Below are 25,761 nucleotides of genomic sequence, written 5' to 3' on the forward strand. Positions count from 1 at the left end.
GAGTAACAACAATTCAATTTGTAAGTAGATTTAAGGATATAGTAATAATAATAATATAATTTATTTCTAAAAACAACTTGATCTAAAAAATCATAGGTTTGTAACTTCATTGTTGTTAATATATTTATAATCATTCATTATATATTTTATATGATATTGTTTATATTTTAGTTTGAATTTTATAAATCAAAGTCAATCATTAAGGGCTTGATGATGTGCAAACTCACAGGAGGGACACATTGAAGGCAAGGAATCATTTTCACAGTCAGATTTATTCAGTTTCTTCCAAACAAAAACCTGATTTATGTTAATTTCAGACAGTAGTCTATCAATGAATCAATGAATCAATGAATCAAACTTTTTTAATACAACACCTTTCTTAAAAGTTAGTTCAAAGTGCTTCACGGTTGATTGACAAGCTGATAATAAGACAGAACAAGTCAACATAAAGAAAAGGATTAAAAACAATGGGAAAACAAGAACAAAGAATGAATCAAAAGACAAAAATTGAGACCGATGGACACAAGAGAAAATAAGGATGATAAAAAAGTTTCAAAAAATAAATAAGTAAAAATAAATAAATAAATAAAATCATTTAAAAATAAGCAAAATAAGAGATAATAAGAGAAAAAATGGTTAAAATAGATTAAAAAAGTAAATAAAATAAAAGATATTAATTTTAATAAAAACTAGACTAAGACTAGGATAAGAAGAGATTAAAAAGACAGAAGAAATAGAAAACATATTATACTATTTATTATTTGTAGGTTATTATGCAATGTTTTTTTCTTGTCTGCCCCACTTGAGATCAAATTGGACTGTATGTGGCCCCTTAACTAAAACGAGTTTGACACCCCTGATCTGAACAAACAAAACTTTAATGACATTTTATGTCTTGAGAAACACTGTGAGCAACATTACCAGGTGATTTAAGTTGGTTTGCAATATTGTTTATCCGCTTTTTAAAAGTTTTTATTCCATTTTAAGTATCCTTTTACACTGTATATTTTTTTCTCCAATACTTCCTGTGCTGTTTTATTTTGTAGCACCGGAAATAAGCGGAGAGTTCAGCTCATAGACATAATATCAAAGTCCTTCGTCTATGGGTCAGCTGACTCGACCAAAACAATAACATCGACAGTTAAACACTTTAAAGCTTACCGTAAGTCTTTCTGCATCTCTCCTACTTTCGCGTGTCGCTTGTCACAGACCTTAGCTTGTTGTTAAATTAAACCGTGTGACTAATTAAATATTTCCGGATCGAAGTGAAACCCGGAAATCAAACGGAAGTGTGTCGCACATTTGAAACCAAACATCCGGTTGTGCAGCAGCGATCAGCGCTCGTCGATCCAGTCCGACAAAGATGAGAAAAACATGGAAAGTAAATGTTTCAGCGTGATTTTAACGGAGCGAAGGATGGGATACTGTTTCGCCTGGCACATGGGACCAACTAACTGAGTGTTTTACCAGGAATACATCAACTAAACATGGACTTCACTGAGAGGTAAACAACCCATAAGTCAGCATGGGTTTGGTGAACTTTGTCATCTCCACGGTGGGGAAATGTCTGGACGCTGCCTGCCTGCTGCTGGACCTGAATTTTGTCGTCGTCCACACGGTGGTCCGGTCTATCCTGGCGGTGGTCACCTTCATCTACAGCCTGCCCACACTCCTCCTCAGCCTAGTGCTGGAGTTGGGCAACTTTCTGCTGTTTTGCTTGATGTCCACTGCAGAGGCGACAACACACATAGCCCAGGGTGCAGTGACCTCGCTGGGCAGCGGGGTGCTGGCTCTGGAGGGGCTGCTGGAGAGCCTGAAGATGGTGGGTTACCTGTCCATGCATGTCCTGCTGCGTGGGAAGGAGCACCTGTATCGAGGTTTGCTGGTGTTGGTGGAGGGTTGTGGCATTGCTGTCAGCCTGGTGGTCTATTTCACTAACACGGTGGTCAACTTTGCGCTCATTGCCACCCAGAATCTGTACCTGGGGCTGGTCAGCGTGTGGCAGACGGTCTCCAGCCCGCTGCAGAAGGCGCTGGAGCTCACGCTGACCTCCTTCACCTTCATCTACAGCAGTGTGGTTGGGACGTCAGCTTTCCTGTGGTCGCCCTGTAAACTGGTGTTAGACTTCCTGGTCTCGCTGGTTCATATGTTCATCAGCATCTTCATTCTGAACATCTACGGCCTCCTGCTCACCGTCACCATCGCTCTGACCACCACTGCCTACCTGAATCCAGAGCTGACCAGACAGGCTGCTATGCGAATTGTGGATTACATGAACTCTTTCTCTGCCCTGCGCAGACTTTATCAGACTCTACGCCACCTGGTTTTGGGCTTGCACAGCATCCCAGACTTTGTTCGTGGTGTTGTGCGACGCCTTCGAAGGATACTCCATCACCTCCGCCTGCTAGAGAGACGACTTAGGCAGCGGCTGTCCAGACACAGTAGTCAGTTAGGCTTGCTACTGAGGACGCAGCTCAACAGACACAACAACAACAGAGTGCGTGGCGATGGCGACCCTGGAGAGGAGAGGCGGGACCCACCTGACGGCAGCGCAGGTGATGGAGTCCACCGGGAAGTGCTGGATTCAGTTTTGCCCTCCTCCAGTACAACAAGACCGCTAAAGAAGCAGACATCTTTGGGCAAAGACAGTAAATCTCCGCCTGCTGAGAACCTCCTGACTCTGCTGAAGGAGCAGGAGGACAGGAAGAAGTGTGTGATCTGCCAGGACTGTACCAAGACGGTGGTGCTGCTGCCGTGCCGACACCTCTGCTTGTGCAAGGACTGTACAAACATCCTGCTGAGGCAGCCGATCAACCAACAGAACTGCCCGCTCTGTCGGCACATGATCCTCAACACTATGGATGTATATCTATGAGAGAGTAACAGAAGTGGTTATAAATCTGATAATGTCTTTCCTTAAAGTGAAAAGTTTTCACTGGGTTGTGTTACAATGATGTCTGGTTTTATTTTTTATTTTTCTCACTGTCAGCAAATCCCAAAGTCAACAGTACATTCATACACAATATTTATTACTTCTCTCACCTGTGGTCTCCGTATAAATTCCCCCTTTACTGTAACAGTGGGGCTCTGTAGTTATTAACGTGTTACTCCAACAGGCATAAATAGTGTTGGGGACTATTTTCCGCCACAGATGAATACACATACAGTCACATAGTGAGTATTCATGTATGTTGGATCGACTCAAAAAGAACAACAGTGCTTTTTGTGCTTTATCAGACTTCAGCCACAGAGACAGTTCTTGTAAGTGTGATCTGATTTATTATCATTGTTGGGATTTGTTGGTAATAAAGAAATATAGAATATGATGAGATCTATCTGCTAAGATTTGGTTTCAGCTTTGGGCATTCTCTGTCAGCAATATAGAAAAAATATATGCTATTTTTTTTGGGTGCTAAGATGCACCTGCGTTTTCCAGTGTTGCCTTGATATGTCTCAGGTCTTGTAGCCATGGTAACCAGTAGGTGCGCTTTCCTGTTGCTGAAATGTTTACCACTGCTCGTGTCTTAAAATGTACGCTGCTTTCAGTGGACCAAGCTGTGAAGAAAGAGAAAACTGGCACTGTGCTTTTTCTGCATGAGTACACAAATGAATCCACACCTGCTGTTTGTGTATCGCAGCGTATTCACAGTAGCGCCTTGAGCTTTTTGTTGCAGTGGGAGATTTTACCATTTAATACTTTTGTAAAATGATAACCACTTCAGTTTACCTGTGTTGGATAGAGCTTTTCACACAGAGTCCTGTAAAGGGAGTTTAAAAAAGAAAAGAAAAAAAAAGGTTTTCTGTACTTGAGGATAGTGATTCATAAATTTCCAGTCAGGCCTGATAAAATGCAGCTTTTATTCCATTTGTTCTATTGATAGGGCGTATTCCAGTCTTCCATCAATATTACAGTCACCACCAACACATAATCCATAAAAGGTTTTCACTTTCTTTTGTCATTGTAATAAAACAGATTTCTGTTGTATAAAAGGACCATAAACCGATGAGGCTTCATAATTCCATTTACATTTGCCTTTTCTTTTTTGTTGATATCGATCAGTGTTTAACGTTTACACATGTATTATTATCAATAGTGGCTGATGTGGAATCAGATCTGTGGTGAAAGAAAGTACAATCTTTCATATACCTTCAACTGCTTTACTAGTTTTACTTTAAATAATTCATATAGGAATTTGATGTCTGGGTTATTTTTGTGACTATAGAGCGATGGAATACCTGTCAATGACAAATGATCAACACAGACTACTCCTCCTGTCAGGTATTCCTAAAAATGCTTATTTCTGGCACTCCTAACTAAAGATTGCAGTGGACTGTAACAGCTCACATGTACATCGTATGTTGCTACCTGCCGTTTGTTTGACCTGTGTGAACGAAGTTTGATGGTGTGATTTAGCAGAAATGAATGTAATGTTTTTTGAGTGATATGGCTGCCACGTTACTGGCATTTCATAATAAAACAACAATCAATGAAATTGTCTGTTGTAGTTTTCACTTCATAAATGTTGTTGTACCTGTGCTTTTAGACTGCTACAAAAGTATGAGACACGGTAGTATATTGAATACTCAAGTAAAGTAGTAAGAAGTAGTAGGAAATAGAATGTGTGCTACAGCATAAATAACATCTTAACTGGACTTACTCTGACCTGCTGCATTCATGTCACATCAGATTTTTTTTGAGAGCTCTCATATCTATATCTGACTTAAGGCTTTGTGATATGGAAGTGCCTGAAAATCAAACAAACGGGGATGCCTCACAAAAAATCTGTAGTTGAAGAAGATTCTGTAATGAAGACCACACCAACAAAGGAATGCGTTTGAAATGATTCATTGGATAGATGTGGAGGAGAGCTGGGATGATGTAGGAGAGAGAGGTGAGAGGTGAGAATCAGGGTTGAGGATGGATAGATGAAGGTATGGCATGGTATGTATCGATGCTGTTGGAGAGAAGAACGAAGGGAATCAAGAGGAATGTTACCAAGCACAGGAAAGAAGGTTAGAAAGGGTTAGAAAGTTGAGGAGTGCCTAAATACTCCTTGTGTGGAAATAGAGAACATACAAGGTGTGGTCTTTGTTCACGAACTTAGTTATAAAACTTTATAACTTTAACTTTATTTATTGATTGACAAAGGTCCCCAGAGAGTGATAAAGGACACAGTTTGTGTGTAGCTATATTTGCAATGAATGAACTTTTTATACACCACTATAAATGCTGTCATGTCAGTCTGAAGAATTATCTTTTCATTGATGTCAATAAAGAGTCAAGAAGACATTATTGTAGAGACAATTCTGGTACATTTTTGTCTCCTTAAAGTCCAAAATAATTTGTTGCTGGGGTGGTCCCCTTAAGAACCCCATATGTCACACATGAGGTAGGTACACAATTGTAATTAAACTGGTACAATTTGATAAGGTACAAAAATGGACCGGCACTGAGGGATACACCACTGCCCCCTAACCACTAACCCCCCCCCCCCCCCCCCCAGTGACAAGCATTTACATTTTTAGGTGGGTGCACACTGGTACTACTACTACTATTTTTGAGTGTGTACATTACTTGAGTGTGTGTTTGAGGGGCTACAGTGTTAGAGTTAGAGGAGTGGGCCCCTAATGGTCATATGGGACCACTTCCCCCAGCATACAACAATTCACCAGAGCCTTGTGGTTTGCAACATGAGAGGTCCCATTCCCGTTCCCAATGTACTTTCTAAAAATATAAGCAGCTCCACACTAAACATCTGTGAATGCACTCAATCAATCAATCTATAATAAACATTAATTTTAGAGAGTTTTTTAAAATGAGTTTTTTGCAATACCAGATCAGTGCTACATCTGCAGCCATCAGTGACTCAACAGGAGAGAGAGGGTATCCTGAATGAGAGGTGTGTGAAGGTTTCTTCAGAACAATCAAGCTAAACAATGTGTTTCGCATACCCCAGCATTGTTTATTGTCCTCTGACCAGTGAGCCGAGCCTCAACAATGTTTATGTGTCACTTGTAAATGAGGATGGTGTTAACAGAGGAAAGGAAGTTTGATGTCAGGGGAAGACCAGAGATGAGTAAACGAAGGAGAACTTTATACTCCGGGGATTCGACCTCTTCTTCTTGACCTCAGTGGTCTGGGCAGGAGGAGTGTGGGAAAATGTCAAAGTCTATACAGCACTCTCCTCTGCCTCGATTGGGCTGTATTTAATTCTGTTTATGATAATTGTCTCCATCTCTTACTCTGGCACTTGATTGATGCTACTTCTCTGTAATGTGACTTCAAGTTTTCAATCTCATAACAGTGAGGATCTTTGCTGATAAAATAAAGAGTTGACCCTGACCTCTGATCTTTTTATGTGGGCTGATGAACAAAGCAGAATGTCTCTGAATAGACAGGCTGTGGAAAGGAGAAATACAACAATTCATGGACCAAAATTTAGTATAAAGAAGATCAAATCTGGAGATTTAGAGAAGACAAAAGTAGAGAAAAGTGTCAAAGGAAAAATGTGTTTGTGAATGTGTTTGACAGCAATGTAAGGAGATTAAAAAAAAAGAAGAGACAGGCAGCTCATTAGTCCTCAGCCCTGTCCTGACTCAACTGTAATTAAAAGGTTTGTTGTAATTAGTCCTGATAATCCTGGTGGCCTTGAGTAAATGCAGTGTGTGATGTATGAGCGGCGTAGATTAAAGCCAGTGACTCTTGAAGAAGGAAGCTGGATGATAGCCATCTGGTCAGAGGTCTCCGTGCTTCTTGAACTTTCACCTTTGGACTGAGAGAGAGATGTGTGACAGTGAAATTTGCCACTGTAACAATACAAAAAGAAGTACGACCAGGGTACTCGAAGTGAAGATGGAGTGTTGGTCAGTGCTGTGCCCTGTGGAAGTGAATCAAAGGAGATTAAATGTGTTTTTTTTACTCTGAAAAATTCCTGTTTGATATCAAAGTAACAGTAAATCTCGTCAAAGTGTAAATCTAAATCGGATATAAATATAAAAAGTCAAAACACATATTTAGGTACTCATGCCCTTTTATAGGACACACCTAAATCATCACTGGTGCAGCCAATCAGAAGTCATATCATTAGTTAAATGGAGATCATCTGTGCATCACTCAAGATGATACTAAAAGCTAAAGCTAAAAATATAACAACCTGAGCATCACCATTTCAATATGAGAACACCATGAATATTTGATACATATTCTCAAACATTACTTTACAATGGAAGTACATATATATATATATATATATATATATATATATATATATATATATCATATATCATATTTTATATCATATTTTCAGAATGTGATGAGAATACTTGTGATTCGATACTTTTTTAGTCTTATACCATAATCTCTGTATTGTGAAAGACTGCTGATGGAAAACCCCATAAAGGAGCAACTAAAGGAGGTTATATTTATGTTTAAATGCATTTTGAACCGTCGTCAACATGTCTAGATGTGACTAAACAAGACACAAACTTGTATCTGTGGAGAATAAAACCCTCTCTCACTCCTCAGTGGCTTTATCAAGTTACTCATATCACATGCTGATCTGCAGACAGTTCAAAACTCCATTTTAGTATTCACTGACTTCATGTCTTAATGTTGCACCAGCTTTCATACATTTATAATGAACAGAGAGGAGTACGGCAGGGTCTATTTATTGATCTATCTGAGATGCCTCACAGATATCCATCCAGTTTAGATCTCACTATTGTTCAAATGTAGATAATCCTCTCCACGTAGGTGAATTATTTGGTTATTTTCTAAAAAATTCACAATTCATTTATGATTTCTTTCTCTTGTACATTCTTCTCAGCATTCATTTCAAAATCCAGCCAGTGTTGAACCCACCATAAAGGCACCTCGGGACTCAGAGTGTGTTGATACAGCTGGCTGAAAGGATCGATCTTGGCCAAACATCCTGAACCACAAACTGATGATACTGGACTCTCTCCTGTGCAGATGTTCCTGTCTTTGACTTCAGTGTGAGGAGTGATACAACACTGCCCCCTGCTGGACAAAATATTACCGTCAACTTTAAATGAACCAGCTATGATGAGGATGGTACGGTGTGAATATATATCGTCTGGCTTGCAGCTGTGTTATGACACATTGTCTTCAACAGGAATATGTTGGTTTGTCTTAATGTTTTTTAAATTAAACGTTGAGGTTTGAAAAACACCTGCACATACTGTATCTCTATTTTTACTTAAACCATCTTTTGTGGGCTACTGTTGAGAACAATGAAGTCATATGTCAGTAGTATTTTGGAAACTTTGGAGATTGGAAAACCTGTGTTCCTAAGTTACACACAAGCCTTAAAGTCTGATTCTGTTATGTTTTTGCTTTTTAAACAAATCTATTAACATTGACATTAACATTGTGCAGGGAGTATTTCTGATCACAAATTCATTCCTAGCAGTATGGAAAAGGCTTTAAAGTATTCTGACATTTGGGAAATATGCTTGTTTGTTTCTTGCAAAGTTAGATGAGAAGATATATATCATTTTGCTTTTTTATATTTGTCCATTACATATGAAGCTACAACCAGAAGCTGGTTAACTTAGATTAGCATTAAGTTTGGAAAGAGGAAGCAGCTAGCCTCTGTCCGGAGGTAACAAAATGAAAACATGATATCCTGTTTATTTAATCCATACAAAAAACAAAGTATAAATAGAGCAATTAGTGATTTTGCAGGAGGTTTGTCATACTTGTTTGGCAGGAATCAGTGATTTCCTGGTTGTGCACTGGTTCATCATCAGGGAGGCATCTGATCGGTCCCAAATTCATTCTGCAACATGACAATGACCCCAAACATACAATCAGATAATAATAAAAGTAATCAGCAACAAGAAGAACAAGGAGTCCTGCAGAAGAACTGTGGCAACCAATCTGCCAAATACCTTGAAAAACTAAGTAAGGAAGTGCTGCTGTTTTGATTGATTTTATTTAGGTTTCTTCTGTTTACTAAACTTGTATAATTGTATGAAGTTATGTGACAAATAAAACTATTCATTCCATTATTTTTGACAGTGTCCTCATTTGACTTTAAATGCCTAAAACTTTTGCGCAGGACTATAATTGAATAAATAAATTGAAGGAAACATAAAATTGCAAAGGCATTTTTGTGGCTACTCAAACATTTCTTACAGGGGCGGTGTTGTGCTGCAATGTGAACTTATTTCTAAATCCCAACTCTTCTTCTCACACTGCATATGTACTATTGTCTATCATATCGTCTCACAATCTTAACTACATGTCAAGATGTCAAACTCTATTCTCTTGCTCTATTCTCCTCACCCAAACAGACAGCCGCCCACCACCAGCGAGAGCTCTGTGTGTTTCAGGGGGTGATGTCACTGTCTGCCTGGCCATCAGCTTCAAGCAGTCAGAGAATGATTCACAGGCTGTGAACTAATGGAAATAAATGATTGATGCCAGGGGAAGATTGATTAAGTCCCTGCTTTTCATTCTACACTCAAGGGAAAAGTTATGAGGATATATATAGAGCTTAATTATGTGTAGGAGTCTCAGGGAGAAAGGGGAAAATAACATTTCCTCATGTCTGAGGTAGAGTGTTTGACAGGCAACAAAAGCGTTTCATGGGTTCTGGTCTTGTCAGTGCTGAGGCCTGCACCGCTAAATAAACAGTCCTGCCTCAAGAAAAATGTGAGAGACAAAGGCGAAGTGACTCAGCTCAGTAAACGGGGAAAATAATATATGTTCTTATTGTTTTAAGCTTTCATCATCAGTGAGTAGAAGGAGAAAACTTACATCAAGCAGCTCACTGTGCTGAATTGCAGCTTGTGAGTCTGTCAAGGTACTTAGGGCGTTTGGTGAAATCATTAGGCCGAGGTAAACAGAGTGAATCCAGTGGAAAATGAATATTTTCCAGCCTTTTTCATTTCGGTATTGACTTTGGGAAAGCTCTGCCTTTGGGAGTGAAAAACAGAGGGTTGGGTGTCTTATTTTAATCATTAAAGCTCCATGTGAAAGTTGATCAATATGGCAATGTTGACGAAGAATATATATTTAAGTACTTTACGTTTGATGCACTTTACTGGAATACTTGAATCACTATATTGTACTTTTGCTCCACTACATGTACACCACAGCTGTTTGTTGTTATGGGCTAAAATGATGTTTGTCTGTTTTTTTCATTTCAAAAAACATCATAAGCTTCGACTCTTGTTGTTGGCTTTGATCCTAGACAACAAAGGAGTGTCTAACTGGAGCCCTTTTCAGAAATATATATATATTGCTATTCCAACAGAGAGTTATGCCCCTCTAAACTTCTCAGAGGGATTCATTCAAATAACAGTTTATGGTATATAATAATTATTTGTTGACGTAAACCCAAAACAACAAACAAGAATGAATAAAACTAATTTTTTCCTTGTCCATCTCAATAATGATCTCACTACCCTGCAGATTTATCTCCCCTGGACTAAACTACCTATAAACTTTATAAATTATAGCTCCAGCTTGAACTGCTAAAACTATATTATACTCCTGTGTAACTATTTAATAATACCCAAAGGGACAATTTGTTCTTTAAATACTTAATATTTTGCTGATAATACATCTGTTTTACCTAAGAAGGCGTTTCATACAGGACTGTTTCTGGTAATGGAGTATTATTACACTGTTGCATTCGTACTGTAACTTAAGAAAAGTATCTTCTTTCACCACTGCCACTGTAATTGTGGTCAGGTGTGTTTGCACAGGCAGGTATGTTATGTTAAAAGCAGACTGAAATTAAAAGTGTGGAACTGGCAGCACTTAGCTGATCTTATCACATGTGTCTGTATTACGGCCAAAAATATCTCAGTCGTGATTTTTTTTTTTTAACTACAAAGTTTTATTCATGTTTGATGTTCGGTGTGCAGAAATCATTGGGAAACAAAGTGCAATAATAGCATGAAAGCTGTTTGAATTTGTGGCCTGGAGTTGGCTGGAGGCCACTGACACAACATCTGTTACAAAAATTAACTGTCACAGCAGTTTTGACGGCAGCAACTGAAAAACAGACACTGGATAAACATTACTGCTCGGTGTGCGTACCTCACACTTCATGGTACAATATGTGCCATTCGAGCAACTTTGCCTGGTGTGCGATTTTACTTATTACAAAAACACAGATGTTCCACATCACAGCCTATTCACTTGTCTTTATCCAGAACATCTCAATTATAAAATAGGTAAGAAATATGTGCGTGGTTCATGTCCCAAAGAGGGATATGACTTTGTTTTGTTCATAAGCACGTGTCGTTCATGCAAACACAGCTGAATTTTTCCAGTCTGAGTACACCAGGAAACCGGTGAAGATGCTGTCTGTCTTGGTGCTGGAGTAAAATCCATTGTACTCTCCCAGAGCCATCTGGACCCACACCTGGTCGCCAGGGATGAGATGGAGCAGGGAGCCTCCTGACAGAGATGCCGGTTTGGGCCAGTTGCCATAGAACTGAAAATAAGATGCCACCACAAGCCCGTTTTTCATGATGTCAAACTGCAGGCTGGCACGGTAGACTGTGGCGGCGACGCTAAAGTAGTAGACTCCAGGGACTCTGCAGGTGAAGCGTCCTGTCTCTGTGCTGTAGTCACCCTGTTCGTTCAACATGATCTTGTCAAAGCGGACTGTGTCTCCCGCAGTTAGGGGAAAAGTGTGGCCCTCAGATAGTTTGGCACTGAAGGCTGATTTGGGGGCCACAGCACACTCTCCTGGCTGCCCGGTCTCCCCTTTAACTCCTGGGTCGCCTCTGTCCCCAGTCAGACCTCGCAGTCCTGTCTCACCTGCAGACAAAAAGGAACTTTCAGTGCTTCACTTTACCCAACACATACAGACATACATTTAGATAGCACAGAGTACCTGTATATCCCCTGTCTCCCTTCTCTCCTTTCTCCCCTGGAGCAGCATCTCTCCCGTCCCTCCCGTCTCTCCCTGGGTGACCGGGACCGCCATGAGCTCCAGGAGTGCCTGGGATACCAGGGTGACCAGTGCATAGACTGGGAGGGATCTTGTTATCTTCTAATGGACTGGAAAGTGGAAGTTGTAGGACGAGGATGGAGTACAACAAGGGGAACAGCCTGAGCGATGTCATTGCAGAGTCACTGTTAACAGAGAGAAGAATAGTTCAGCGAGGACAAAAGACAGTTTGTAGAAATGTCTGCAGCTTATAAACAAGTCTGAGGAAGGTCAACACCAGAATGAACTTCAGACAGTGATTGCATTATATCTGATTACACAAAACTGCACCACAAATACCACTATAAAGACTGAGTCAAACATTACAGAAGAAAAAGAGAGCAAATCTAAATGTTGCAATTGTAGCATATGTAAACACACTGAAATGAGTTTAATAACAAAAATTAAGGCCCTGTGGTCAGTTTCCATTCTCTTGTCAAATATACTGGTACAGGATGACAAAACCTTCAATTCAGTTAAAATAAATGGCTGCAACAGTTGTTAAAGCTTTGGTTAAAGGGCATTTATTCAATTTACTTCTCAGACAGAATCATTGGAAAACTAGACCCATACTGGTTGAAAGTGACTGCAGTTACCTCCATACTGCCTGTAAATGTGAGCTGATTTTTTAAAAACAATATATAATTGTATAATGAAGTACTTAAACTAAACCAACATTTACTGCTGTCTATTAAACTCTTTATAATCATTTACTTTGAATCAAGAGAGAAAATATGAATTGTTATAATACTACTGCTCTTCTACTCTATTCTGTTTTTAAACATCTTCCCGTAAAACTGAAATAACACATTACATTATTGAGTTGGCTTAATCCAACAGATTTCAGTGCTGCCAGAACTTCAAGGAAGTAACCAGTAATTTAGAGCAGATGAAATTTTCAAAGCGTCCTCCTCCACTCAGGTAGCCGTTCTAATCTAATAACTTGTTATAATATTAAAACATTCCTGCAGTAAGTGGAACTTTTTCACTGCAGCTCAGAGTGTAATAATAACACGTATGTGAAGTGCTTGTGTTGATTAACGCAGGTGCACTTTTTTTGGTTCCAAACGGTGATTCGGTTTCCTTAAAAAACAGTTTGAGAGAAAAAAATAGCATGCTCTGTTTCAGGGAAGGCACGTGGCTGTGCAGAGTGGAAGTGATGGAAAGAAGAAAAAATGATCAACAGTGAACGACGACTCAACAACAAACACACAGAGGTACAAAATCTTTGATCTAAAGAAGCTTTTTTTGGTTAAATGACTCAAAAATGTAACTAAACAACATATTATGTCATTACCTAGTGTTATGTAATCACAGAATGCAAAAATATTATGTCCAAAATATATCATTTACATCCATGCAAGCATTTTCTCTGAGTGAAACCTTGACTTTTTCCATTATATAATCTCCTCTTTCACTTCTGGAGAATGAAAATAACACAAATTCCTCAACTAATGACATATCGGCAAAACAAAACGTGACTAGTCCTGGTTTCTAAACAGATGTTTCTTATAAGAGTATGATGAGATACTGAATACCAGACAGCCTACTCAGAAACTAGTCAGTCACACCTAAAATTTAAAGAAGTTTAAAAAGTCAAATTCTTCCTCTGTCTCTGTCTTTTTCCTGTGAATCAAAAAACCTCAAAACCTCAAATGACCCGGCTTCAACAGTGGGAGAGTTCAATAACCCCACAGCCTTCCTCTTTTGTCTTTCCTGCTGGGGTTTTAGTGCAATCGGACTACAGTCAAGAAGAGACACCAGTTGGTCTCAACTCTGGCCCCGTTTGGCTGTCTGTCTAAAGAGTAGGACAGGCGTCACACCACTGTAAACTGAAGAGCTGAAGAAGAGTCCAACAGGGACACTTAAAGTCATCTTAAAGCGTGTTCTTTTTCATGCTACGTGACAAGTTAAGCGTTTTATCGTCTATCTGCAGATCTCCCTAAATGGAAATGAGTTCTTACATGTTCATCCAATGCTGCTGTAGAATGAGAGAGAAACAGAAAGAAAGAAACAGAAAAAAAGGAGGGAGAGAGAAGAGAGAGAGATGCAGGTCAGCATTCCTACAGAGGAGGAGAGCAGACAAGAGGGCAAATACTGGAGAGTCTGAACAGCTGTCTGCCACCAAATCCTCTGTGGCCCTCAGATTAGAAACATTTATGTTTTCATTGAGAGCACAAGACACTTAAAACCACTAATAGAATTACTGCATGGATACACGCACTTCTGACTTAGTTTATAATGCCAGACCTCTTTTGTCGTCTTTGCTTTGTCATGCTATGATCAGCTGATTTTTATGACATTTAGAATTATTTTTTGCTTTTCTTTTTCTAAGCTGCTATAAAATTAGTTATGAGGTAACGTCCAGATGTTGAAAAAGCAGTTGAAAGAACTCTGGATAAAGTTAAATCCAAAACACTCTGTTATTAGAGTCCAGTGATTTGGATTCAGCTTCCTCCAGACTTTGATCCACCTGGAAGATTTGTATGAACTTTTACCGGCAGTTCAAAGAGCCGATTTTTCTGTGCGAGAGAGAAAAAAGCCCCACACTGGCCAATAGGGAACAAACTTGGCTTTTTGCCTTAAGACCAGCTGGACTCAAGTAATGTTTCTGTATGAGACTGAGTCATGTTAAAGGCAAACTCATCCATTTGTTTTAACCCTGTACTGCTGAATAATGCTTTTGCTTAGTGGTGGAAAGTACTGGAACATTTACTTCAAATGACTACATTACTTCTATTTTCTACTAATTTACTTTCTTTAACTCCACTTTTCATGAGAGAATGATTGCACTTTTTACTCCTCTCACTACAATTATCTGATAACTTTACACATTCTTTAGAGATTTTATAGAAAAAAGAAAAGAATATGATAAAATTAATTGTTTGATAAAAGTAAAATAGACCACCTAAAACATTCAAATACAGCTTAAACTTTAGTATTGCATCTTTAATCAAATCCAGTTTAACAATATAACATTGGTGCAACATTACTGCTGCATAATGAGTACTTTCACTTTTGATCATTTAAGTACTGTATGCATTTCAGATAGTACTTCCATACTTTAACTTGTAAGTCAATGCAAGACTTTTGCTGGTGTTGCTGCGTTTACTTAAGTAAATGATCTGACTACTTGGACCACTGTATAAAGTTTCCCTCCATCATTAGCTCAGCAGTCATATCAATGATGCGGTTTTTGGTTAACTCAGTTCTTACTGGATGCTCTGGAGGAAAAAGGTGGTCATGTATTTTCTGTTCTCAGAGTATCAGACACATCTCAGCTACTAAAAAGAGCAGCTTTGACTCATGTGAGTAAAAGAATGAAAACCGAACTTACCAGATGATGGAGTGAAGTTTCTGAAGAGTTGCTGCCGTTGTTGCTGTTGTTGTTGATGATGATGATGATGATGATGATGATGATGATGATGTCTGTGTGTGTGTGTGTGTGTGTGTGGTGAAGAGAATCCAGTGAAAGTTCTTCCTCCCAACCAGCGACAGTCTGGCTGGGAAAAACTGAGAGGAAATGGTAATGAAATCCAATTACAAACTGGGGTGGGTGGGAGAGGAGGGAACAGTGGGTGGAGGAGAGAGAGAGAGAGAACAGGGAGGATACTGAGGGGAAATATTTGATGTTCATCCAGCATGAACGAAGGAGAAATATGTGTAAAACAAAAAACAGTGAGACAAAATCAATATTGAAAGGGAGGGATTTAAGAGGGGAATAAGAGGATGATGAATAGAAGAATGTTTGGGAGGTTGCATAATAGTGTTGGGGAAAGTATCCAAAACATAACCACAGTGAGTTCAGAGGACTGTGGTGAGGAAAAAAAAGCAAATGTCACCATGATGCAGTGCAGCTGAAAATTTCCTCCTCTCCTTATTTACACGCAAAGAAACATTGCTTTAATGACAGATACTCTACAGAATAGGTGAGGAGAGGTTAATATAGACATAAACCTCTTTCTACTCAATGATCTTCATCATAAACCTCCTAAATATCATCCGATCTTTAATTTCTGTCTCGCACTCAAGCAAGACTCTCTGACTGTAATCTCCTTTTCCCCCCACTTATCCTTCAGTGGCAGCGTGAAGTTGATATAGCAAGAGGTCTTAATATCTTTTTGGCAAGCAAACTATAAACTTGAGGCGGTTAAATTTCGCAGCTCTCTTGTGTTTGAGCCAGTGAAAACATGTTATCGTTGTTATCCTGCAGCAGTTTGGACCAAAAAGGAGAAGGCCTGTGCCAAAAACTGGAGATGGAAGAAGAGCTGTGAGATCATGGTTTATCTCAGACTCATCTATGAGGGAGAGGAGACAGAAAACAACCCTTATTAAGAACAATTTTAGACAATAACCAAAATTAATTCAATGTGGGGTTTTTTTGGTCACATATTGAGACATTTAAAATTGCAAAACTGATTGTGAAAGTGTTAGTTAGCTGTAACAAAGCATGACTGTACACATGGCCCAGATTAAAAGTATACAACAGTGGTTTTATGGGATGATGACCTGTGGAGTGGGTGGCCAGTGTTACAGCAGCTCTTTGAAACTTTCCTTTGAATTTGTGTCATGGGGCTGTTGTGAGGAGGGGGGTTTCTTCAGGCTCCTGTGGAGGGCCACGATCTATAACTTAAGTAAAGATGTGTTTTTGATTAGCACCACCAGAATCAGCACTTTCTGGGTCTGCTACATCAATTTCCTGTTAGAATCCATAAAACTCTGCTTGCAGCATTTACTGTTAATTTGGACCACTTGGCAAACTTGAATACGTCTCTGGGTGCTGGTGAAACAGAGTGATGGGGTGAGATTCAGTAAATAACGAGGCAGCTTCAAGTTTGGGGGGTTGAACTGTTTCAGGATAACATTCAACTGTAAAACAAAGACTTGTGGGGTCTGTGTCGAGCTGGAAACGTTGTGAAGACAGATGTTCTGCTTATAAAAAGATTATATGATGACGCATCTTATTTCCTTTGACCTTCAGTGTGGAACAGATGTTGTTTGGTGGGAGAAAAAAAAAACAATCATCTTCTGACCGGAACAATGTAGTTAATTTGAATTTGCATTCATAACACTCACCGAGCGGAATTTAATTTAAAATTCAGCAAAAAAAATATAATTAGGCTAAGTGAGCTAACATGATTGCAGTGTCTAGAAGCACAGCTGTAATTACAAAAGGTTTTCATATGAGGTCATACAATTGTTACACGAAAAACTTGCAGGAATAAACTGGCAGAGGAGCTTCAGATCGAATATCACGACATCATACAGTACAATACAGACTGCTGCTACTCTAACGAGCCTTTTTCACAGCAGACTTTTTGGCTTGTCGCAGTAGGAAAATCACAGCTGTTACCAATAACGTTAACGATGGCTCCTTCCTATTCAAGTGTCCCAGTAAATCATGACAGTGTGACAGCAAGTGCAATATTAGGATCTGAAACTAGAAAGCAGCTAAAAAAACATTCAGTCATCATTCATTTTGTTTACACCTGTGACATGTGACAACTCTTTTCATAACCTGTTTATTATTTATTGAATTGTTTTAAGCCATTGTCAAAGCCAATACCAAATGTTCAGGTTCTCAAAAGCAGTTTTGGCTTGTTTTATTGTACTCAATTATTACTTATTATTAAGACATCACCATGGTTTCTAGGAATTTTTGATGCCCACCTTTGTCAACTTTCTGGACTGAAAGATTGATCAGTATTGAACATAAAGCATGTATACTTTATACTAGACATCATTTCTGGACATATTCATAGCGTTCATAGCAAGTTTTTTTTAAGGGTGCCTCAAGGGTTAATTGTTTTAAGCCATTTTCAAAGCCAATACCAATTTAATATTCAGGTTCTCAAAAACTGTTTTGACTTGTCTTATTGTACTCAATTATTATTTATTATTTATTATTTATTATTAAGACATCACCATGGTTTCTAGGAACTTTTGATGGCCATCTTTGTCAACTTTCTGGACTGAAAGATTGATCAGTATTGAACATAAAGCATGTATACTTGTATACTAGACATCATGTCTGGACATATTCATAGCGTGCAGGTGATGGCTTGAGATTTGTTTTTGTTACTAGGCAACAATTTCCGTTTATTTCTGTATAATATGACGATCTACAAAGCACCACGACAAACAAGCAGTTTTGTAACTTCTTGCCTACACCATCACAGAGAACATCACATCTGCCTTTATTTTGTGTCATTGTTGATTTACAAGTCTTCAGTGTGTTACTTCATTATGATTATGTAATGTTACAAACTTAATGTGATAGGAAACACCTCAGCAGTGTGCCGATAGACTGTCACTGCAAAAGAACAAAGCAGAGGATATACTTTCTTCGCCGCCTCAAATCCTTTGGGGCGAGCAGACAAATTATTCTATATTATTATATATTGGAAATCCATGGATGCCTTGAAAGAAGCTGTGATGGCATGCGTATGATGTGATTGTTGCTAAATGGCCTAAAACACCAAAAACTTGGAGAAATTATTGACCTTGAAATGATCAAAACAATCTCACCACAAGGAGCTGTCAGTCATACGAAATGATCCTCACCAGCAGTGAGTGTTCCCAGCCGTCATGCAAATGTAGATATTAGTATTTAAATTCCTTCTGCTTATGAAGATCATGTGCTATGAATGAAAGCTCCACAGAAGCTACTAAATGGACCTTTCCTCCACCACTGGCTCCACCCTGTTGATTGAGGAGTTGTGCAGACAAACAGTGAACCAGTCAAGACACAAAAAAGAGTAAAGGAGACATGTTTATTATTTAAACTATCACTTAAATAAAAAAGTGCATAGAAAATAAACATGATTAGAAACTTTTCTTTTTACACTTATGTACAACTTTGTTTCCTAATTATACATTCAACCAAGTAGTTTGTGGTTTATTTTCACTGTGGTGGTTTTCCTTCATTTCGATGATGTGTATTTGAGAAAACACTGTTAAAACGGGAGAAAATGTGACTGTTGAACTCATGAACTTGTTATTACAGAGAGCAGGAGGAATATTGATAAGACAAAGGTATATTCAAGGCATAAGAAACAAGCCTGTCCATGATCCCTCTTTTTTTTTTTTTGCATGTCCTACCGCCCACTCCGTCCGTGACACCACACCCCATCCGAGGCTGATAACTTCTATACACAAGAAACAATTAGAAAATTACAAATACATGTTAAGTACTCGCCTGACCTCTCCAAAACCGTGACTTGTAAAATAACAATTCAGGGTGGATGTTGCGCAAAATAAATAAATTAAATGTTTTCAACATCATCATTATCTCAGCATTATGACTTTCTATAAAAACAGTACATGATAAGTACAACCAAAGCTTCAGAGGAGAAGAGGTGGTCAGGGAGACGTGAGAGGTTTCCAAAATGAAAAAAAAAATGACATTTTGGTGGGATCTTTTCAAAAAACTCCTGGTCAGTCTCCACAAACCCAACTCTTAATTTATACCACATCAAGTAAGCCGTCTAGAAGTCCCTGTTAAAACATACAAAGAAAAAACATAAAAAACATTCACTACAACAACCAGGGAAAGAAATTAAAATGGTTGACCTCAAGAAGTTCACGACCACATTAACACAGTTACATTTCTCATCACATAAAAACCGTTCCTTTTTCCAGAGAGAAAACAAAAAAACAAAAAAAGAAAAGAAAGAAAAGAAAAACTGCAATGTTCCTTACTGGCGAAGGAACATTCACAGGCACAGCAAAATTGGTACTGGATATCAATATACAAAAGAATGATGCACGTTAGTTTCATCTGATAGTACTGTAACACAAAACCATTATAGAGTACATTGAAACATTGCTATTAACCATTATAAATCTGCTGTTTTGCTACTGTAACTAAGTTTGTCTGTCCATTCCATATATTGTATAGATACTAAAGTACAAGAAATTACTATGCATGTTTCCGTATAATATTGTTATGTATTTATACTATAATTACAGATAATGACGGAGAAGGGCCACTGGTGTGGCATAGTAAAATGAAGTCCAAAGAAACAACGGAGACCATTTCCTTATTGTATATATGCTGTTAAAAACAGTGAAATAAACGACTTATTGTTCACTGAACCCTCTGACCCTGAAAATGCAGAAGTGGATGTCGAGAAGCGAGAGTCGTAGACAGAGCCCTTTGCATTGGTAGACATGTCATCACCGATGCTAGCGTGAACTGTTGAGCTAAACCAGTAAGAACCTGTTGTCCTACAAACAGAAATGCCACTGCTGTTCATTCTTCAGTGTTAATCCCAGTGCTGAAATGAAACTGCTGCTGCCGCCTTTTGAGGTCACATGTACGCATCATCATCATCCGTATCTACCCGGGTTGTTCACACGAGAACTGAAAACAAACGCAGCTGACAAAGCATCAACATCACAAATCTGGTGATGTGGAGGAATATACATTCATTGTTGACCTTAGCAGCAGAACCCAGCGAGCCCGATGTAGGTGCAAAGCAGCAGCGCAACCTCGAGGCTGGCCTGTGAGTCAGGGTCGGGTAGCTTGACTTTAAAGACCTGAACTCAAAAGGAAAGCCTGGGTTATACTCGCTGCACCGACAGGAAGGAGAGGGCTGCTGGCATGGTCCCTGCCTTCACTTTGTAGCAGAAAAGAGTCAAGTGCACTTTGCTAGAGCCACTTTCAGGGGTCATAAAGACCGATCGCAGGTTGACTGACCTCGTTTTTTTTATGATCAAGGGCCTAACGCACAAACTCTCAGTGACTATCTGTGCTTGTGGTTTCAGTATAGGAGTTGCATTGACTGTCTGAAGAAAGAGCTGAGTTATCCTATTTCTATTCAGTGCCGGTGTCACAGCTAAAGTGCAAAACCATGTGTGTGTGGGGGTCACGTTTTTGTTTCAGCTCACAACAACAAGGGGCAGAGTGGGGGGGTAACTGCTAACGGCCTTTAGGTGATAACGAAGTCAACATGAATGGTGGACATCAATAAATTTAAAAAGGAGGGGACAAACAACTTTTTCCAGTCACTTTGTGGAACCAGTCCGTCTAATTGAATATTGGGTCCAGGACATGAAGGCTTTAGAGAGAGAAGAGACATGCTCTTTTACGACTAAGGCAAACCACAACGAGACTGGACAAAACAAGAAAAGGTGATATTCCAAAAAGCTGGCTCGCACGGATCAGTGGTCACCATGATGAAGTGGTTTTGTTAAATGAACGGATTGGCTCAACAGAGATATGACAAATGCTGTTGGTAGCATTAAAATAAAGGCACCTCTTTATCGTAAATCTGAAGAGGAACTTTGAACTGACGGGACTCCTGCCTGATTTGTAGATAGTTCACGTGTTCCCAATTTTGGCTGCAAGTCAGTCGACCCAAGGTTGATTTCGATATGACTGCCTGGTAGCAGCAGTCTGTACGGGACGCGATTCTTTGTTTGATGTGGTGTGGAGACAATAAGGCTGGAGAGAGCAGATATCTGCTATGGATCAACAATCTAAACTCTCCCAAGTGCATAATAATAGTTCACATGACTGCCACACTGCCAGCTAGAACTGGAGCAACGAAAAAACAAAAACAAAACAAAAACAAAAACAAAAACCATCAGCTCTGACCGAACGGTCCCGGGATGAAGAGCTACTGGTGGACTGAACCAAAAACAGGACCAAGCCACAGACCAGCGTCAGTCTTTGGAATCAAAGAAAACATTCAGGCTACAAAAATCAAAAAAGAAAAAAAAAATTACAACAAAAACAACTTTGAAAAGGCAGCGGAATACAAAACATAGAGACCAAGCATTAGTTTTTGTAAACCTCTATTTCCTACAAAAATGGCAATAAAATAAATACGATTTTTTTAAAAATATAAATACCATCATTAAGTGCTATTCACTAGTGAGTGCTTTTTAAGTCTTTTTGTAGAAAAATATACATTATTTACATTTGTTTTGTTTTTTTAAAAGCAAGCATGATATTTCCCTGTCCATAATAAAAAGACAGATAACAGACAAGACTTGAAAAGACTTAATACAAATAAAAACATTTTCATAGTAATGGTTATCACAACAGGCCAAGAAGAAAACAAGCTGTGTGGAAAATTCAATTCGAGGGCGTGATGTTTGGTTGTCTTTGCTGCTGTAATTTGGAACGTGACTCAAAAGTCCGAGCTAACGTAATTACCAAAAACTAGTTTGATAATAAGAACAGCATGCACAAACCTGCAACATTACTTTCTGTAAGATCCAAGGCGTGCTCTGGATCACAGCTCCAAAAATCCATTATAAATATGTCTACTTAAAGCACATCAGTAGAGTAGGCTACTCCAGTCCCTTGGCTGTCAGTCCACCAGAATCTCCAGCTGCCTCGCTCTCTCAAGGCCAGAGGCTTAATCCCATCAATAACATGTCTACATAGCTACCAAGCTGTCAGACTACAAAAGTCAGTTTAAGTACAATGGATGGTATCAACCGTTAGATATCACCCTTATCATGAACCACCAAAAATAACCTTTTTGTTTTTTTTTAAACAAATCTACATTTCTACACCCCTCGTCTCTTTTTTTTCTTCTGTCCATCGTCTCTCTTACTCTCTGTGGCTACCGCTCCCCCCGACTGTTTCCACCTGTTCAGCTCTCATCAGGCTGCCATACACACAAACACCTCCTATTTACAGTGTCGAATGTACACACCTCCGAGCTTATTAAAAAAAAGCCCGGCTAGCGGAAGGTTCCAGTAAATCACGGCGGCTCTGAAGGCATCGGGGCACATTCAGACAGGGAGATGTGCATCAGCTGACACTAAGATTAAAAAAAAAAAAAAAAAATCTAACAAGTTTCTAATTAAAATTACTGTTCCAAGTCCCTTTAACAAATTGCACTTTGGTGTAAAATGGAACCAGGTTCTTTGCTTTTTTTCCCGTCAATGTTTACATGTCAGCATTAGTGGACCAGATTGATGAAGAAAATTAAGGAGGACGGGCCAATGTCAAAAATGATGAAGGGGTAACTGTTTATCATCCAAATGTAAATAAAGTAAATATTGCGATGCTGAAAAGGCTTTTACCATTTCACATTTCACCTTCTGAAGGTGAAACTTGACATGCCGAAATGTAAATGAGACAAAAGGAGGCACAATATGTTTCAATTTCTACAAATGGCCCCTCCTCCGATATGGCCTTTCCTGCACACATGTTTGAGACCCACAACCACCGTCTATGCTGCGCTCTGCCAACACCGGCAGCAGGAACGCTCACAGAGCTCGTGCCGTTGGCAGCTGTGGCCCTGCGTGGACCGGACACACGGAAAACTGGCATAAAGCCGGTGCCACGCTAACCCCCTGTGGGGGAGACAGTCCTCTTTAAATCATTTAGATACTGGTATCAGTTTAGGAACTTGCGACACTTCTTTGCACCGCAGTTGCAGGGCAGCTTGTTGCTGGCGTCTTCGATGGGGAACTTGTAGTCGTAAGTGAGCTCCTCTCCGCAGTAGATGCGACGAGAGGCAAAGATGACGATGTGCTTCTGGCTGTCCACGGTGATGACCCGCGAGTAGCAGTTGGGCTCACAGGAGTGGTTGATGAAGCGGGCAGCGTTGCCGTGCACTGTGGCATCCACCACCTCGTAGTCATCGATGCGAAACATGTAACAGCCAATCCCCTTTGAGGAAAGGAAAGAAAGATATTTAGTCTAATCAATCCAACAACTGACAAAATATTTCAGTTAAGGTCTCAGGACTCCTCAGACATCCGCATTCTCACCTTTCCATCATAATATTTCTCCCGTTTGTCAGTGAGCACAGAGCGAATGACATTTCCAGAGTATTCAATGACCATCTCTCCTGCATCAATGGTTTTCTTGCAGAATAGTCCTCGGCCATGAATGGGAGATCTGTGAATTACATTCATGTCATTTCAATCTGTGTTTATAGACACGTATCATTTTTAACCCTTTTTTTATATCTTCTAGTTTATCAGCATTTTGCTATAAAAATAAATGAAAATGGTTGTTTACAAGTTGTGGAGTTTATAGAGTACAGTTACTTCTGACAGATTGTTGTGATGAATATGAATGAAGTTGATTTAAATTGTTCAGATCTCAACATTAAAAACAACCAAGGTAATTGCTACTTCCGTGCAATCATCGGCTCCTTGTGCAGCCTGAATATTTTATGACTGATTAACAGATAAAGTGCCACAGATCTAACCTGTAGACTCCGACAGTTTCCTTAGAGGTGGCCTTGAGCTGTTTGAATCTCACAGTAAGTGGTAGCTCCATGGAGGCTCGCCTGCAACCGCAGCATGAAAAAGACATTTTATATTAATGATATGAATAATTTCTGTAACCTCAAATGAAACCATCTTGATGCATTTCAAAACTGTTAACTGTCAATTTTGGAGAATCATATTTAAGATAGAAAAACTGTATTTCACCTGGCAGTCCTGAGCTGTCCTTCCTCGTCATCATCTTCCTGTGGCCTGTACTCAGGAGGCTGGCGGTGTTTTGAGGCCAAGAAATTGAACATGTCAAACACAGACCTCCTGGAGGATAGAAAACAAAACAACAACAGCAATTAAAACCAATAATCAAATGAGGAATATTAAAACTACTACTCACAACTCAAACCAATGTCTGTGTTTGTGTATGCCGATCCTAACCTGTGGTTGATCTCTGCACGAGCCGAGCCGTGGGGATTGATGGGAGGTTCATCAGTCTCCTCTGGTTTGTGGAAGCGGAAGCGGTAGCTCCGACAGTGTCTGGAGCCGTACAGCTGCTCCAACAGGAAGACCACCGCCTCGTGTACGACGCCCAGCATCCTCAGTCCGTTCACGCCTGATATAGGAATGAAGAAACACACTGGTCAAAAAAGTTGTCCAAATATGTATTATGTAACACTTTTTCATTTTTTTAATATTTTCCCCATGTAGTCAAGAATAATGCCTCACCATCAAAAGAGAGCTCTTTGAGTCGGGCATTGGAGCGAGCTTCTTGCACCTTATCAGTCAGGGACTTCCAAGCCTCTGTAGAGAGAAGAGTTGCGACAGGAAAGCTCATGAAGCACATGGTTCAAAGTTTCACACACATCAATTTGTTCTAATAATGAAAGTACAAAAAAGTACTGTACATGTAATGTAACATTTTAGTTATAATATGTTACATGTTTTAATCACATTGAATTATTTTTATATTTTTTGGCTTTTGCCTTTGAGAGTCAGTGTAGGGCCGGCTGTAGACATTATGGTAAGCAACTAAACCGGGTGCCCCATTACGCTGATGCAGTAGTTGTGCCAAAGCAAATGCTCAGTTTCACATTTAATTCAGCCAGATAATCTGACATTTACAGTATTTAGTGTTAAAATTTTCTCACACCTTCAATACTCTCACAGCGGATGTGGAAGCCATCCTCACTGCAGATTTCAAAGATTATGCCTTTCTTGGGTTTACTATCCAGCCCTGTGTCCCTGCTGTTGCCGTCCTGGTCAGGCGGTGAAGCCACTGGAAGAGAACCTGCTCCACCAGCTGCGGATGCTTTGTCTTTCCCCACAACTTTCCCCGGTAAAACAGGACTTTCAGAAGTCTTCTTTTTACCAAGCACACTGAAAAAGATTGAAGTATTAGACAAGAGTTCAGTAGTCAGTGTAAAAATGTGTAATAAGGATGAAATGGCTACATACCCCTTGTTGGTGGTCTTGTCTGTGGGCTTTCCTGTGTCCATGGGTTCAGGGGAGCTCAGCTCTTTAGAACTACAAAGAAAGATTAAAATGTATTATAAATCTAATATATTCTATGCTACTTAAACTTTAATAA

At 39.4% G+C, this 25,761-nt stretch overlaps 3 protein-coding genes across 3 annotated transcripts in view; 1 reads left to right on the forward strand and 2 right to left on the reverse strand.

Annotated features, from left to right (window-relative positions):
- Positions 1–1,362: 1,362 nt before the first annotated feature.
- rnf26 (ring finger protein 26) lies at positions 1,363–4,481 on the forward strand. The gene has a single exon (XM_053320769.1). It carries the CDS (start codon positions 1,526–1,528, stop codon positions 2,873–2,875), a length of 1,350 nt encoding a protein of 449 aa, XP_053176744.1. The 5' UTR covers positions 1,363–1,525; the 3' UTR covers positions 2,876–4,481.
- A 6,381-nt stretch (positions 4,482–10,862) lies between these two features.
- c1qtnf5 (C1q and TNF related 5) lies at positions 10,863–15,413 on the reverse strand. The gene is made up of 3 exons (XM_053320774.1): positions 15,313–15,413; positions 11,880–12,121; positions 10,863–11,803 (listed from the first exon to the last, which is right to left on the reverse strand). Exons 2-3 carry the CDS (start codon positions 12,109–12,111, stop codon positions 11,283–11,285), a joined length of 753 nt encoding a protein of 250 aa, XP_053176749.1. The 5' UTR covers positions 12,112–12,121; positions 15,313–15,413; the 3' UTR covers positions 10,863–11,282.
- A 672-nt stretch (positions 15,414–16,085) lies between these two features.
- Positions 16,086–25,761, reverse strand: part of kmt2a (lysine (K)-specific methyltransferase 2A) — a 43,683-nt gene continuing 34,007 nt past the window's right edge. Inside the window, exons 27-35 of the mRNA XM_053320252.1 lie at positions 25,629–25,697; positions 25,324–25,550; positions 24,900–24,974; positions 24,612–24,786; positions 24,387–24,494; positions 24,161–24,241; positions 23,715–23,844; positions 23,370–23,613; positions 16,086–16,273 (exon numbers count right to left, since the gene is read on the reverse strand). Coding sequence (XP_053176227.1) covers positions 16,086–16,273; positions 23,370–23,613; positions 23,715–23,844; positions 24,161–24,241; positions 24,387–24,494; positions 24,612–24,786; positions 24,900–24,974; positions 25,324–25,550; positions 25,629–25,697 — 1,297 coding nt within the window. The remainder of the gene's footprint in view (positions 16,274–23,369; positions 23,614–23,714; positions 23,845–24,160; positions 24,242–24,386; positions 24,495–24,611; positions 24,787–24,899; positions 24,975–25,323; positions 25,551–25,628; positions 25,698–25,761) is intronic.

Source organism: Scomber japonicus, chromosome 6 (assembly GCF_027409825.1).
Source record: "Scomber japonicus isolate fScoJap1 chromosome 6, fScoJap1.pri, whole genome shotgun sequence".
In the NCBI taxonomy this organism is placed as follows: Eukaryota; Metazoa; Chordata; class Actinopteri; order Scombriformes; family Scombridae; genus Scomber; species Scomber japonicus.

What these genes read in the sequence shown, in the direction of transcription:
- rnf26 (XM_053320769.1), top strand. Translation starts at nt 1,526, where the DNA reads ATGGGTTTGGTGAACTTTGTCATCTCCACGGTGGGGAAATGTCTGGAC.
- c1qtnf5 (XM_053320774.1), bottom strand. Translation starts at nt 12,111, where the DNA reads ATGACATCGCTCAGGCTGTTCCCCTTGTTGTACTCCATCCTCGTCCTA. An exon ending in GGGAGACAGGGGATATACAG is followed by an intron (nt 11,804 to 11,879) that starts GTACTCTGTGCT and finishes TTTTGTCTGCAG; the next exon opens with GTGAGACAGGACTGCGAGGT.